At 41.3% G+C, this 17217-nt stretch overlaps 1 protein-coding gene across 4 annotated transcripts in view; it reads right to left on the bottom strand.

The window, feature by feature from the left end:
- Positions 1 to 17217, bottom strand: part of scaper (S-phase cyclin A-associated protein in the ER) — a 59050-nt gene that overhangs the window by 29241 nt on the left and 12592 nt on the right. For all 4 annotated transcript variants that reach the window (XM_018664084.2, XM_051073364.1, XM_051073365.1 and 1 more), the window contains 13 exons: positions 16919 to 17086; positions 16739 to 16805; positions 16515 to 16632; positions 16029 to 16140; positions 15434 to 15574; positions 14981 to 15136; positions 14743 to 14885; positions 14509 to 14590; positions 14262 to 14414; positions 12634 to 12741; positions 8774 to 8910; positions 3893 to 3958; positions 3096 to 3222 (listed from right to left, as the gene is read on the bottom strand). In XM_018664084.2, the coding sequence (XP_018519600.2) occupies positions 3096 to 3222; positions 3893 to 3958; positions 8774 to 8910; positions 12634 to 12741; positions 14262 to 14414; positions 14509 to 14590; positions 14743 to 14885; positions 14981 to 15136; positions 15434 to 15574; positions 16029 to 16140; positions 16515 to 16632; positions 16739 to 16805; positions 16919 to 17086 (1578 nt within the window). The remainder of the gene's footprint in view (positions 1 to 3095; positions 3223 to 3892; positions 3959 to 8773; positions 8911 to 12633; positions 12742 to 14261; positions 14415 to 14508; positions 14591 to 14742; positions 14886 to 14980; positions 15137 to 15433; positions 15575 to 16028; positions 16141 to 16514; positions 16633 to 16738; positions 16806 to 16918; positions 17087 to 17217) is intronic.

The raw sequence follows: 17217 nt of genomic DNA on the forward strand, positions 1-17217 counted from the left end.
CTGCAACAGTGTCCGCAGACCAGCAGACCAGCCAGATTGCAGTTTGTAGTCTCCTCCCACCAGACATTTTAATTAACGCAGAGAGGAGGGCACAGCCTCAGTTGTCCTGCCCCACTAACAGATGGGCAACAACTGGCAGAGTTCATTATGGACTAGTTTCAACTTTGATCTGCACCTTCAAGTCACAAGTTCACTCCTTCGCAGCTAAAACCTAACAATGACAGAGACGAGTATGATAGATCACCCTCTCCTCACATGAATTTCATCATTATACAGTCTTAAAAGAAAAGCCTCAAAGTGGTAAACAAAGCTCTGCTGGCCGAGTCAACTGTAAACCACAACAAGGCTGCTGGAGTAAACATTTTGAGGTCGAGTATAAACTTGTGTGTTTACAAGACATAATAGCTTATGATTTAGTGCACTGTAAGAGTGCAGGGCGAACATGGAAATGGATAGTTCTACAAACTCTGTTTATTCTATAAAATGAACTAGGATTAATCAAAGGCCAGTGTGGCGCAAAATCAGACCTGCCACAGAAACCACAGACAGCCTCTAGTTGTAAACTAATACACCAAGAAGCACAAAACCATTTCACTCGCGATTGGTCTCATGGTGAGGAAACAAAAATGAGACTGTTTGGGAACAAATGACAGCCTAGAATGAGAAAATACAATAACATTAGAGCTGAAACTAATGGAGGATTTTCATTTTCCATTTCTGTACCAATAATTTTTTTCAACTGATCATCTGATTATCAAACAATCAAATGAATGCGGCCAAGATAGTGATATACATGTCTGATATAAAAAAAAGTTCAAAGTTATTTAGTCCAATGTGAAATCTGATAACATTAAGAGTGAACGTAGAAATGATTTTATTAATGAAATACTCTACTGCTACTCTGACCAATGGTTTAGTTTCTGTATTTTTTCATAACTGAAGATATCGAAGAGTATATCATACTCATAAAGAAGGACAATCTTTAAGTTGAACTGAGTGGCATGCTGCTCACTTTTGCTGTCTTTGACAAAGTTCTGACACTGCTGTTCTGGCCTGTATCTGTCAGTCTGCTGGAGGCCCAAGCCAGAAACCCTGTTACCCTGTTGCTCGGCCTTTCAACCCCACCCCACCCATGTCCCCAGATACAGTTCCCACCAGTCCCGCTGGTTGGCCCAACCAGACTCCGACAGATGGCAAATGAAAATGTAAATACAGTCTGCAGCCTATGCTTCTCAGAGCACCATGTTCCTGACAGTTCCTTACCTGTCATACATGTTACTCTTTACTAAGCAAGCCTTAATTGAAAGCAGTGGTAAACACTTTGGGCAATATATAAATAAAAGTGCTTAATAATAAGGCAAGTGTGCAGCAAAAAGAAATGAATGTCGCATTGGGAAAATTGCTCTTCTCAATCACACAAAGTAAAGAAAAAATCTGGTTTGACACAAAATAAACCATTAGAGGCCACAGAGGGAGAAACACGCTGAGGTCAGAGACTAGACGTAGCCTAGAAAGCAGGGCAAGCGCGAGGAGTGGGGGGTGGGACCCAAACAGCAGTGCAGGAGGGGAGTGTCGGGTGTTGTCTAAGGAATTAGCAGAGAAAGTGGAGACTGAATCAGATATGGGGGAGAAAAACAAATCTTTAGGTGAGTCAATGACATGAGAGATGCTTGTTAGGTCAAATAATCTAAACGGTCCCGACTTGAAGTGACTCAGGGGCCAGACAGCCATGCTGACGGAGACTCTATTTATTTGACTTTGTCCAGGGATTAGAGAGGGGGGTGTTCTCCTGACCGCCTTGCTGGCCAATCACATTGTTCAACTCAGCCTTTTTTTTGTGTGTGTGTGTGTGGGGGGGGGGTCTATAAGAAACTGGTGGAGCAGAACTTGACAAAACAGTTTAAAAATGTGCTTCTAAACTGAAGTAAAAGACAAAGCCAAAGCACGTGGAGAGAACCTTGATCTTCTTCTTTGCACGCGACACCACTGTTGAACAGAGCACATCTCCTGTGGCCCACTGACCTCTGACCTCCCACTGGGAGTATGTGGAGCTAAGGGGAGGAGCCCGTGTGTAGTGACAGCTTGTGAGCTACTCACATCACAACTGGTCTCCTCCTCTCTCCTTACAGGACGCTGTGCCACCCACCTCTACCACTTCTTTCTTTGCCTCTCTGGGGAAATTCAGTAATAGCCTCTCCAGCCGTCCCCTTCGTCAATGATGGGACACCCTAATCTCTCTATCCTCACACCCAGAGGCAAGCACAGTGGGATGTTTTGATGGCTCGAACCACAACTTGGCAGGAAATTTATGCCTCATTACAGGAAGTGGGCTGTATATTCTCCTCATCATAAACACTGTGGCAGGTGTTTTAATTCCTCCCCTCAGTCTCAAATTGATGTGAGTTTTACTGTAAAAAAAAAACATAATGCAACAAAACCCCAGGGACAGCTGTTTTGAATCAACTGTAGTTATAAATGTCTGCCATTATATCTGACAATTAGATATATTTATACAGCTGTAAAGATGTGTAGGAAAAAAGGGAAATCTCTGAAAAAAAGTCTCTTCTCTTGCCTTTGTTCAGTCAAGTCTTGTGCATCAATGGCATTTCATGTGGAAATCCAATTTACCATTGTCTAAACTAGTGACATCTGAGTCGTGCAAGCCACATAGACACGAGACAATGCTTGCTCTCGTGCTAGGAAGCTCCTCTATTGGTACCATGTGGACAGTGAAAACACAGTTAATGTGGTCTTCATTAGCCTATAACCAAAGGCAAGTTGCTTTGGTGTAAGCGATACTCTGCATTGGGAGAGTGAGACAGCAGGAGCCACAGCCAAACACAACTCATCACTGAGTAGACATGCCAAAGGGCTGGCATGACCTGTGCACTGCTGTGGACTGTTGGGTCGACAGCAAAGCAACAAAGCAGGACGCTGAAACTAGCGGATTATGCAACAGGATCTGAAGTAGTTACAGGCAAATTTGAACCAGTGAAATAGACATCTATATTAAAGAAAAGTGGGAGTATGGGTGCATAAAAAAATGACAAGATAAATATAACTCAGTCGCATTGTCAGCTCTGTTGTTGCTCTACCTGTTTCTCTAAGATGCGAGAGATCTCTCCAAGAGTTCTGTCCAGACCAGACACTTTGTTGTTGGCCCACTGTCCGCTGTCTTGGCCCTGCAGCTGCTTCAACAGGTCCTTCACCAGACGCTGCAACCTGAACATATAGGAACAAATTGTTATTATAGGTCTGTTTACAAGCACTAGTTGACAGTCAGTTTCCATGTTAGCTCAGCCAACTTCTATCCACCACAGTGGAGCATAAAACTATTGGTCAATTAGTCGATTGAATTTTGAGAAAATTCTGTTTTGAGGTATTATTTTGTTTGTTTTCTAGGATAGTAAACTTAATAACTTAATATCTTTGGGTTTTGGATTGTTGGTCTGAACAAAACAATCTGAAGATTTCAAAAGCATGTTCCCAAAAATGAAAAGTTCAGTGGTTTAAGCCTCTCAAATGTGAATACTTGCTGTTTTTCTATGATAATAAATCAAATACATTTGGGTTTTGGCACAGCTGGTCAGACAAAACTATTTAAAAATGTCACCTTGGACACAATTTCCAGGCATGAATGAATTAATCTTTTAACCGATTTAATGAAAAATAATGGTTCATTGCACCTTAATGAATACATCATCTTATATTTGGGAACTGCAAATTGCTCCTTTCAATTCAGTAATTAATCAAGACAATAAGCAGCAGATAAACAAATTAGGAGTATAATCATTAGCTGCTGTTCTACACCACAACTTTATAATCATTAGAGTGAAACATTAAAGAGAGGGAAAAATGTGAAACTTCAAGTTCAGAAAAGGAAAACACTTACTTGGCCTTGTACGGGGAGTCAGGGACCTGTGTCTTTGCCTCCATTGACGTCTCATATTCCTTTGCCCTGCAGAGGGAGAAGTAGGAAAAAGTCTTTGAACCCCAGAAAAGAGTGTTTGGTTTGTCAGTAAAGAACACAACAGATGAAAAGTGTGAAGAGGAAAGAAAAAGTTCAAGCTGAGTCTGTTTATTTGGCCTGTCAGCCATTCACCAAGTAACTTGGCTTAAAATAATCAGACATAGGCTCTGTAGGGACGAGCGTTTTGCTGCCATTGACTCATATCACCAAAACCTAATTCTATCTTTAAATCCTCATGCCTGTGAATCTTTTTAACAAGGGAGGCTCAAGTTTTTTGCTCCACTCGTTGTCAAATAAACAGTTAATGGAGGTTACAAGCAGCTCAACCAGTGTTTTGAATGTGTGACCCCCTGAAAGGTCATGGTCATTAGGGGGCTAGCATCTCTGTGGCATTAGTTTAAGAGCCAGACTGACAAGTAAGTGTGTGTGTGTGTGTGTGTGTGTGTGTGGTGTGAAGTTGGGTGGGGCTTTCTTCATTTGTCTATCTGTCAATCAGGTATTCCCAGACATGATAAGTAACTATTGATCAGAGTTAGGTAAAGCGTCTTCCAGTTACCCATCTCTACACTGATAGAATCAAACACTTCCTGGAAGACGACAGGAAAATTTGTCCCGGCAGACCGCCCCTGGACACACCAAAGCCTGATCTACTCTTCACAATCTTGTGTATTCAAGGGCAGTCATCTAATAGCAACTGATAACTCACCTCATAGCTAGACCAGGACCATGAGATACCAAAAACCTTCCAACTGCTTGTCCCCGGACATATATTCTAACATTCAAAAGGATAGTTATGTTATCATTAATCTGCTGTATTAATATGAAGGGAAGGGAAATTAATATGAAGGGAAAATTAAACAGGCAATCTACTAGATCAGGCCCCTTACTATTGGGGAACAAAAAATAGGAGGATAACAATATTCATGTGAGTCACTTTTCAGTATTGATTGTAAATGTAGTCATTTTCTGTGTCCTATCAGCAAAATAATGTAGCACAGACTTGCTTTCAGAAGGGCATGAACTATGTGCGCCCTGTTTGTCATTCATGATATTACAATATTAATCTGTGACAAGTTTATATCTAACCACGTTAAAAAGGGAGCAATTGCTGAGCAATTCATTATTCTCAGAAGCAGCCCATGTGAAATGGACCTCAGGCAATAAATAACAGTGTTCAGCAATAAGGGAGAAAGCACAAATCTATACTGCAGGACTGTTAGCAGTTCTTAACACAACAGATCTCAATTCCTTATATGCCTATTTCTTTAACAGACACACACCATGATAATAATGTACACAGACCTGGAAAATGAGGCCAAGCATCATTTCAGTGGCAATAAAGAGGAGTAGAATCTACAACACTTCAACCCATTTAACTTGTATGAGCATTGTTAACACAATGTCCCACCCGTGGGATGCTCTGGCCTTGGTATCGGTACTTTAGGTGTGTTTTGGTCTTCACACAACCGTGACGAATTATACATCCTGATTGTGTCTGTGCAAAAGATTTTAGGATCCCCATATTACTGCAACAGCTGCTGACACATACTGTAATTGAGATTTGTGGCTATAGTTCCAAAGTGTTTTCCACAACTACAGGCCTTATATTCCCCTTTTTGTGCCTCTACATATGTGGTTATCACATTTTGACTTTTTGGTTCTAAGATTTAAAGAGTTGCCTTTCAACAGATACCAGAGTTATGACTGTAATCAAAAGGGTTGAAGAACAGCAACCTTTTTTATTTTGGGTACATTATTTGCAGGCTTGTGTACAAAAATGGGTGCACCAGTTAAGGGATTAATGATGTATGTTCATTTACAAGCAGGACTGTTCCTCTTAATCTAAAGGCAGCAGACTGAACAAGTTAGAGCCGTGCTTACCACCTCATACTGTAGACTACACATCACACAGGGGTGTCTTTGTATACACACCACCATCTGAAGCACGTCTACATACATACACAACAACACACTGGCCACTCTGTTCCTTGCTGAGTGAACCACAAGCTACCGGCTACAGGCAAGCAGCTCGTACAAAAGCATAAGTGGAGACTTTGGTTTCCAAGTTCAGAACCCATCCCAACATTAACTGACAGGCTACTTACATGAAATTTTAATAGAATATTTTCCTTCCCAAAACACTTACTATTAGAGAGGGTTAGCCAAGCCACAAAAAAGAAAAAAAATGTGGGCTGAAATGTGTGTGCACTGCTTAATAACAGAGCAGGGCTGCATGTTGGCCTAGTGAAAAGTCTAGTGAGAACCACTCACGTTTTACGGACACCATACGGCATTCCAATAAAATGGTTCATTTCCACCTGGTGGTGAAGCGGCTCACCTTTATGTTTACTGGGGCTCTGTGTTATTTATGACCTCTGAAAGCCTGCTGCCTTTGAGTGCTAGTCTCAGCAGGGCTGCTGCAGGAGTGACAGTGAACAGAGACAGATCATGTTGTCACTCTCTCAGTACCGCTGAGCCTCACAAAGCCAAAAACAGCAGCGCTGAGAATAAAGCACTGTGGCAGAATAGGTGTCTCGGCCTGTGGCTAACTATTATTCCTCTCTTGAATAAATACCTTCTGCTGGACAGTGTAAAACAAATTCTCTTTTTAGAAATCTCACTCACATCCACAGGTCAAGCATGATAAGAGGTTGCAGGCTCTAATGGGATTATTAACATTCACAGGAGGACACTGATAACCAAGGAAAAACTGTACTCCACCATAGCCAGATTTAAACTGGTGAGAGAAATTCACTTCAAACTGGTACAAAAGTCTGAAAGATGTTCTAGTGAGGCCATCTAGACACAGCTGCTCACAAAGACCACTCCTCTTATCAAATATTTCCTAACTGTTCCATGCAATGGATAACACAAAACAATGACAACAGAATGAAACTGATTGCAGATGAGCAGAAGTTCAATTTTTGCAAATGATATGAAACGGTCCAAACCAACTTGACATGGTAAAAAAACAAACAAACAAACAAACAAAAAAAAAACAATCAGAACAAAACAAAACAAAAAAGGCTCATCTTTATTTTTAATTCTAATCCCATTGAAAATGATAAAGAGAGAGAGACTCTTTTCGCAACAAGTCTGCATTGTCAAGTTGTTTCATGACCATCTCAACCAAGATCTTGAAGATTTACAAATCTTTCAAATACACAAACTAATTAAACTATCATTACTTGGCCCACTTGAGAGTTCATGAGTGGGAGGGGATATGCAGCAAAATACAACAAACTCGGGGGTGTATTCAGATCATACAGATCTTGTTGTGGTGTGTGTTAGGGAAGTCCAAAAAATATTATATTATTATTATAATTATTATAGTGTTCTATTTTTAATACAACATACATGTGTGAGCTGGAGAAAGTGGAATGGAGGCAGATGATCAAGTATCTATTGGAAGCATTATTAAAAATCTGATAACTTCTCATAACTGTGTAAAATGGATTACGTATATTCAACCTTTAAGACCACATTATCAATACAGCTTCTATTATATCATAAATGGTAAATGTTCTGCATTTACATTGCACTTTTCAACCCGAGTGGGGCCCAGCAACTTTGCAGTGCCTCTCATTCACACACACACACACCACACACACACACACGGTTCTGACCTGGCCATTGGGGGCCATTTGGGACTCAGTGTCTTGCTCAACAACTCAACTACTCGCTGAACTACTGATCCCACAATTCTTGCCCAATATAATCTACTTTTTGAGCCACAGCCGCATCATCAAGTTGGGTTTTTTTTTTTTTTTTGTGAGTACTGGGTTTCAGTTCTTGCTGTGGTGTGTGTTAGTATTGCATTTATTATGCTCCATGTCCACGCTCTGTTGCAAAAACCAACAACAGAATCTGTTGAAAAAGGCCAGTGTTGTTTTGATATGGTTCCTGACCAATACTAAAGGGTTTCTAAATTCACTGTCAGGGCCAGTTTTTAGGTTTAGCAAACTTTTCAAATTGAGGGGTACTGCCAGCACAACAAGTGCAAGCCAAAAAACTGAAAAACTGGTATTCATGTTACAGTATTTAGCACTGTGATTTATCACATTTGTGTAGGGATTTTGCTCTTCTTAGCTTGCTAGTCTCTACTAAAAAAAATACAACCACATTATTTACAGGCTGATAAAAGTCATATCTTACTAAACACTTCTTTTTAGTATGCATGGCTTCTTTCTGTATTACATACATCTCAGATAAATTAGTCATCATGCTTGAGGTGGTATCCTTCTAATAATCTCTATAAATAACATCTTCCAGTGAGTATTGTCAACATAGTCTCTGTCCACTGCCCTCCCTCTTGTTGTGACAGCCAGTTAAACTGATTGAGCTCAGGTCCAGGTTCTGACACACAGCAACTCTGCCTCCTATTTGTTGATTACTATTGATTTTCTTTGATACTTCATTTAAAAATCGATAACTCAGAGGAAGAAAAATAGGCATGGCTCATACATAGTTTAACATACATCGCGTATACCGCCGAAGGCTTCAGGTTTGGCAACGCAATGGCGGCAATTTGGAGGAAAGCTCTTTACAGGTGAAAGCTGTGGGCCCTACACATCGATTCACAGTTTCGCTCCCCAATCACAGAAAGTGCTCATAAATTAGGCTCATCAGTGTTATCTTGTGGACAGCTGAGATGCACATAACATCTGCTTTCCATCTCCTTGTCACTTATAAAAAAAAAAAAAAAAAAAGTCCTGGCACAGTTTTGTCCTCTGTGCCTCTGAGAGGATGGAGGGGGAGAGACAGAGAAACATAGACTGATAAGAGAGAAAATGGATGCGTTACCTGGAGTTCATCCTGGCGCGGAGCTTCTTCGCCTTCTTCCGTGCCTTCTGCCTTTCTTCTCCATCCTTCATGCTCTCAGAGGAAACAGAGCTGTCCGTCACTATATCCACAATGTATTTTTTCAAGGAAAGATGCTCCTAGAGAAGACAAAAACAATACATTGAAGATGACCAAGGCACCAAAACATAAAGAAAACTACTGCAAGTTAATCAGAGGAATGTCAAAAGGAAAAGGGGCAATATACAGTAGGTAGACTATTGTGTAATGTACAATGTTGATGAAAGTTTTCTTTTTAGAGGATAGCTTGCAAAACAATGTAATTTATCAGTGTCTAAAATTTAAAAAAAAAAAAAAAAGCAAATGTTTCCCTTGTCATAGTGGTTGTCAAAGTTGACACTGAATGTATTGTGTGACATGTAGACCTACACCTCTCAATAACACCACTGTATCCTGTAATTACCTACAATCTTTTGAAACTACCCACCCATGGACGTGCTAAAGGGCTGTAGGTGTTGCTTCCTGTCTGGCCCTGTCAGATGATTCTGATATTTCCACCAGGAGACAGGGGAATGTAACCCAATTTGAACAACATGATGCATGTGCAAGAAAGCAATTACCCAATTATGCTGTCATCCAGCACCCAAGAGACTAGGATGGCCTCACAGATAAAGGGTTTCCCATTCAGCAGTCAAGCTAAACCTGTGCGTGGGATAACGCACCTGCTGCCCGAATAGGGGTTTTCTTAAGGCTGTTGGAAAATGAGGTGTCCTTAGGTGTGCTAAAGTAAATTATTGCCACTGAATCTGAATGTTTCTTCACCATTTTGACTTAAAGGCCCTAAAAATCTATTTTTTAAATCAGCTTCTTACTAAGAGCAATAGGGCCCTAGACAAATACACATTCCTCTGCCAAAGTTCAGACAGCCTTGGTTATTTCATGGGTTAGATTTTCTATATTTGTGGGTTTTTTATGCTTTTTTCCAGTGGTTAAATGTGAGTGGGACTTCACTGGGAAAAGGTCAAGATCCAGCAAAGTTTAAATCAAATTATGATTTGCTTATGATGCCAGAAATGTTATCAACTCTGACCATACCAAACCAACACAGTCATAATGACAGGCATTGACTGAGGTTTTGGATTTTTAAGTTTGAGTTTGATTGTTGCACACTTAGCGATAAAATATTCAATATTATGGAGAATATGTAAGAAGCAATATGCTTAAAGCAACATTTTCAAATGCTTTAATGTTGATCACATAGTTAATTTATTAATAAGTTGATGACTCACATGAAGAGATGATTTTAAAGCCTAAAAGTAACAAGAGTGAAATAGGAGAAAGGGGATGATAATAACTTTGGAAATGAAAAGGGCACTGCATGTGAGGGTGTCATGTTTCCTAAGAAGGGTGTGTGTGTGTGTGTGTGTGTGTGTGTGTGTATGCACACGCTTCTGCCCTCTCCTCCTTGATACTACAGGTCAGTCATGACTCATGACCGTGGCTGTCCCTGGCTTGGGATGCAGCTGTTCAGTAATCTCTCTGAGAGGGTATCCTGTGCAGTGGCCACTCACTTAATAGAATTGTGTCAGTAACACACCCAAATATTATTTGCAATATCACACTAGTAACATAAAAGGTAGCTGACAGATTAAGCTGTCAAATAGAGTAAAAATGCTGACACACGGACTATGCTCCTTTAGGAAATAAATATATAATGATTAGATACCATCTCCTGTTGCTAGGAGGCTAGTCTAAATGGAGGTTTTGTAGACTTTTGAGCGTTTCAGACAGTCAGGTTTGATAACAGACAGGTGTCTACCACTGAACCTGTGTAACAAAGCAGCAAAGATGCTGACCTAAGGGCAGTGCTACCGCACAATACCACAGATTGTCTCTGGTGGGAGTAATGTGATACCACTCTAAACATTTCTTCCTCTCCCTGACACTAACAGACCTCTCACAGATCTAAAAGACAACCCAGACAAATACAAATTCTATGGGATGTGTTCATCCAGTGCCTCTTGTGTCACATACAAAGGGTAGAGAGGTAGGCTTTCCATTTGGTGTGAAACAAACAGCTGTATTTCATGCTGGCTACTAGGTAAGATATGATACCACCATACTAGATTGAGTTACCATCACTACAGTGGTTTACATGACATCTTTGTATTAATCTACATCCTATCAGTGACATTTAAGGAGGGAACAAATCATACAAAGGCGAACTGAAACCTATTCATTGGATCTATCTCTTAACAGCAGCTTTGTTGCTATAACTAGATGACAGTCAGATTTCTCAGAGCGGCATGGGGAGGGAGAGGCTTGCTTCAGCTGGCAGTCTGGATATTTCATCGAGGTTCTCAGTTTGTCATCAGCAGAGCTTCAACAACAAGACCTTTAGGACTATTCAGTGCATTTGCAAGGTTGGCTGTGATACCCTCTGCAGCCTGGTGATGATCCCTCTATTGGCTAAGCCTGCCAAGCATTACAGACAAGCATAACAGAAGAACAGCCTTCCAGAGGAGAAACCACAGGTTCTTTTAAGCTGTCCTGTGTAAAGGTGATCAAGAATTAAAGTCCTAATGTCAGAAGCCATGCGATCTTGGATATTACCTGCATCATATTAAACCGGAAGAGACAGTGAGCGAAAAGAGGGACTGCAATCCCTTGTGTTCTACGGACACATCGATCCTGCTCTGTTGATAATTACTGTATTTTCAATTTAATTCACAAGTCTCCCAGAACGAGAGAAAATGACTAAATATGAAGGCACGGGGCATTTGCTGCCCGCTTCCACAGAAAACCTATGGAGTGACCTCTGCACAGTTGAGCCAACCATCTTCATTTTAATTAAAAATCTTTCATTGCATGAAGAGTTATGGAGCTGCAGTCTGTAAAATAGTTGGCAGTAGCATGAATGAAATGGTGAGCACCAAAATTAACTTTGATATAAATAATAGGGGGGCACATAAGTCTACCTAAACAAAGTCTCCAGACGTAAACTTATTGGACAATTTGATTAGCATCATATATAATAGGAAAAAGTAGTTAACACACTTAATACTGTGCAGTATGACATTTAGGTTTAGCAAGATGCAGGATAGGACAGGGATGACTTGTCTGAGTTCAGCAACTTAAACTGTAAATGATTAGCACTGACAGCGAGATGCAATGTAGGAAAACAGTAAGGTCTCAATATTATGGTTATTGGTAAAACTATATCATACAGAGAGAGACATCCTGCAAACGTATATGAATTAGTGCTCATATATGAACTGTTTATAGTGTTATATTGGTGAAGTGCTTCTCTCCATTGCCTTGTTTATCATACTGTCAAACAAAAAATAATGACTTGCATTTGGAGAGGAAGTGATTTAGAGGAAAGGAAAGAGGGGGTATCAATTATTTCCCACTGAAAAAAGCTTTGAATGAAGGAGCTGCCGGGGCCAAAGGTGCTGCGTATAGCACCAACAGTTGTCAGCCTCACAATGAGCACTGCTGAAAAGCCAATCTCATATTGCAGCCTGAGAGGTTACCTTGCATTAACGAGCTGCCTTCCCATGGAAAGCGCTCCATGACAAAAACAGCCTGGAGACAAGGGGGTGATGTCACCCCTCCACTGAAGCACTGAACCCTAACTGTGTACATTTCAAGGCCCATTTGTCATCTCACAAAGCCAGCAACAGAGCCGTGGCAGTATATAAGGGGACGCATAAACAATAATAATGACCACGTCATAAAAGACAACCGCTGTGTCTTTTTGTCTTTTGTTTTTTTTACATGACACAAGCAGCAGTATAGCAGTATTCTTTGACTGGATTGAGTGCATGTTTGTTCCTGACAGGGTGTGGGGTGATACGCACCACTTCCTCGTCAGAGAGCTCCCGTCCCTGGATGCTGCTACTGTCTCGCACAGCCTGTTGGTGCCTTTTGCCCTTGGTGTGGCTGAACAGGTGCACCTCTGAGGTGATCTGCAAACACAAACACAGTGGTCAGAGGTCACTGCTGCGGACACAATGGAGACAGAGGCAGGAAAGGGTCAACAGAGCCCCATGGGACACTGCTGAAATGATATGCAACATGGGCTTTTTCCAATGGGACATGACCTGCCTCCTCTGAGTCTATGTTTAAACCAAAGACACAGGAGAGGAAATGTGATTTGTTTCATATGCCACATCATGTGCAACATGGCTATACAGATAAGATGACTTTTTGGTTGTACATCAATTGAAGTATCATTATTTTTTATAAATAATTGAACGCAAAGCGCAGTAGAGTCTAGCTGGAGAAACCACTCAACACAATAATTCTCTTCTGAGATTTTAATACTTGGCAAAGAAAAGTTTAAAATGTTTTAAATATACTTGCCCTATAATGCAGTGGACAGCACAGATAAATAAATGTACTGCAGGTCTGAGAAATGGTCACAACAATAGACAGAGGTGCTCTCCCATCTCTGGAAACAAGCCCATTTAGAATGGTTTGTGTTTAATGTCATTAAATAAAGTGCTTTCTGCTGACCCATCCATGATCTCTGGTGTCAGATGCTGGCCAAGGTCATCTAACGTTTTAACAAGATTTCCTCAGTCACCCCCCGAACCCCCTCTTTATCTGATGCTGGTTTGAAGACTCAAGGTGTCCCACCCTTGTTACCGTGGCAGCCGGTCCATCAGAGATAAATGTGTCTGCTTGTTGGATTTGTTGCCTGACACTTGAAAAAGCATAATCACACCCAGTCATAAATCTCTTGTTTTAAGAGTCTGTGTTTAATCAATGCAGTTAAATCCTCATTTAAATGTGCCCTCTTCCAAAAATCCTTTGAATCACCTTCATATCAGCATTTTTATGTATACACAGCCTGCCAACTAACACAGCGGAGATGCCCAAAGCTGTTCTGCTGCAGTAACTGTCTTTTTCATTTCCCTGCATACATGTGTACCAAAGACACACACATATTAGTTTAGGATGGTACAATAATTCAATGAAGAGTAAAAGAACAATCCAAGCTCATTTGAAAGTAATGAGGATTTTTTAACATCTTATTTCTCTATGTTAAAGGAGCTATATGTAAGTTTTTGCTATTGCTACATACCCATCGCTAGCATTTACAGCTGTTTACTTACCAGTTAAAAGAAACATTCTGAGTCCAATATCAAACCTATCATTCCTTTATTCACCAGCTGTCAAGAGTGGTCTCTTTTTTTCCATCCTGTTTTGTAATACAACTTCGCAATAGTGAGTCACTGTATTGTACAGCCTGCCCTCAGTCCAACACAACAACCTCTTGTCTTGTAAACGCAACAATGACTTAAGCTCTTGATAAATAAACAGCTATTGATACTAATGTTATGCTATGTATCGATAGCCAAAACTTACATACGACACTTTTAATAGAAGCTATGCAAGTTATAGGTTCAACATTGTGTATATAAGTGGACATCACCGATGGACATTAATAAGCCCTTAAACTGATGGGTAAAACTGTACATACCACAACGCCACATAGGGAGCACTGTTTTTTGCGCTCATATGGTGTCAGTTTGGGGGCGTAGTCTGTGTTAGCATGTCGACCGCTGCTGAGCTCAGCAGCCTTCTCCTTCCTCTGCTCGATTTGCTCCATATGTCTACGGCTGCTCTCATCATGCTATGGAAGAAACCAGAAACCAGGGGTCATATGGGAAATGAGGATTCTTGTATGGTGTCCGTTAGAGAGGCAAGGTTGCGCGGTATAAACTTACCTTCATCTGAATTTTCTTCTGTAGCTCCTCCATGGCTTCCTGTTGAGCAGCACTGAGAGCAGCCAGACGCTCCTCTCGATCTCTTCAGATGGGACATACAAAAGCAGCGTGAAACCACTGTGCATCTAAATGCAAGTTTTTCATTCATTTAAATTACTGTTTGAATCAAATGAAGATTGGAGCAGCCACTTGTGTATATATCCATCCAGACAGAAGGGATTTGGGACAACAAACCTGGCCCTTTCTCGTGCTGCATCTTCTCTAGCTTTCTCCTTTTCCTGCCTCTGCTGTTCAATACGAGCCTCCTGCTCCTTCCTCCGCATCAGCAGCTCTTCCACTCTTGCCTGCCGTTCTGCTTCTAGGACTCGTTTACGCTCCTGCAGAAGGAGTAGAGGGGAAGGGGCATGCGTGAAATGTTAAAATTACTTGTGGGAAAATTTTACTTTAAAAGGATGATTGTTTTTTGTGTCACCTGCACAGCCTCATCTCGGGCCTGCTTCTCCTCCTGTCTCCTCTGTCTCTCTTCCTGCAGCTCATTAAGGCGTTGCTCATATTCGTTTAACTTGGCCAGGGCATCGTGTCTCTTGTTTTGGGCTTCAAGAGTGTTAATGAATGCAATTTCATTCACCTGTTCAGACACATATACTTATGCATGAGGCTATAAACACATACTAAGTCTATAACATACACATAAACATGAATACATATACACGCAGAGGACTAGAGTTTGTACGTTTAGCTGTCTGTAGCCTAAATATTGAAACCTCAAACCTCAACTCTCCTTTTTGAGGGACATGTGTGTATGTATGAATGTAATGTAACACTAAGTGAAAATGAGTATGACTGCAAATGTCCCACTTAATTCAGAAAATTCCTCAGCTACCACACGCATATTGCTACAGCTTTTCGGAATGCCCTCCTGTACCTTGGCCTCTTCTTCTTGGGCCTTCTTCACAATTGCCTGGAGCTGGAGCTCTCGCTTAAGCTCTGCATGTAACAGCTTTTCCTCCATCATCCTCCGACGCTGCTCCAACAACTCCTCCTTCCATTTCCTCACCTCCTTCTCCTGCAGAAAGTGGAGAGTGAGAAGCTGGAGTGTTTTAAAAAAAAAAAAAAAAAAAAAAAAAAAAGGTACAGTACATTCTCCAGGACAACACAGACAATGGATTCTTGATCTATCAGTTACTGCCCTCTCCAGTGTGTCTCCGTGAGGATTAATGTGAATATACACCACTTCATGCATTTATGTGGCTAATCCTGATTTATTCTAGGACTCACTCATCTCGCTACGGCCTGGAGAACAAAAACAAACTTCATGAAAGGCTGTTGATTTTGGCCGGGGGGGTCTCTCTCACGACTGTCTGCGGCCAGCTGGCCTGGATGTGACTGGAGGGGGTTATAATATTTAGTGATTCTATCGAGCAGTGCGCTGACAGAACCTCTCCTTGTGAGCCAGACGCTGGCCTTAGCTCGCATGGAGTTTCTTTAGGGTGCTTTCCGTTTCGGCACGGCTTACTCACCCTCTCCAAGAGCTTCTGCAGTTTGAGGGTTTTTTCCTCCCGGAGTTTGTCCCTCAGCTGCTGAGCCTTCAGCTGTTTCTCCTCATGTTTCTTCTTCGACTCTGCAATGGTTCTGTCAAAAATATGGTAACAAATCATTCATCTCTTTCTGTGTCCTTATCAACAATGCGCAAGGCAGACATAGACTCTGATGGGTACTACAGCCTGTTTAGACGTTCTGGGTGGTAACCTAAAAAGAAACAGAGGTCAGGCGCAGTAAGTGGGCCTTTAACTCTCAGGCTACTGGGTTAAATCCTTGTCAAATTAAGATGAGGGGACTGCAAATGAGTAGATTGTGGTGCTGTTAAGGGAGGCACTCAACAAGAGGAGAAGCTGATTGCACTGTGTAGATACTGTCAGTGTGTGTCAAGAAATAAACTTAGCAGGCAGTTGAAAATGGAAAAGATGTACTCAACCAGCTACTGAACACAGAAAATGTGTTTGCACCTTTTGCGTGATGGTGAGGACAATTTCTCATGCATGTGGATCCCATGTCCAGGAGGTCGAGCGGGTTCTTCCTCTACCATGTCCCCCCACGAGGTGCTCTGACGCCACGGCTCCCGAGCTGCAGTATAAAGATAAGCAAAGAAAATGAATGGACTTAAATGTAAATGTTTGCTATTAAAGAAAGACTATAAAAGAATAAAAGTGTGTGATGTTATTCTCCATACCATCATAATCTGCCAACATGTCACTCCAATCCATATTGACTCCACAACCTCCATTTCCAATGCTAGCCTGTAAGAAGGAGAAACATACATTGTGAAGTAAAATGTCTAAATCCAAACTTTTAACTTGCTACCAAATAAAAAGTGCTAAAAAAAATTACTGTATAAATGACTGAATCTTACAGAGAAGTCACTTTCGTTATCAGTCTCCAGGTCGTTGTTCTCGGCCTGAATCTCTCTGGTCAGCTGCTCTTCCTCAGCGATGGCACTGGCGATCGCTTCCTCGTTGGCCTTCTCCAGTCGGTCGGCAAGCTCCTCTTTCTTGGCCAGGACCTCTGCCATGGACTGGGGCTGAACACATGGCACAGACACCACCTCACACACACACTTTTCACATTTCATAATATTATGTTGTTCAAACCAACATACACTGAGTGACCAGACAAATGGAAGTCCCTCTTGATGTAATGTTATTCAATACA

This window comes from Lates calcarifer, linkage group LG10 (assembly GCF_001640805.2).
Source record: "Lates calcarifer isolate ASB-BC8 linkage group LG10, TLL_Latcal_v3, whole genome shotgun sequence".
NCBI classification, from domain to species: domain Eukaryota; kingdom Metazoa; phylum Chordata; class Actinopteri; family Centropomidae; genus Lates; species Lates calcarifer.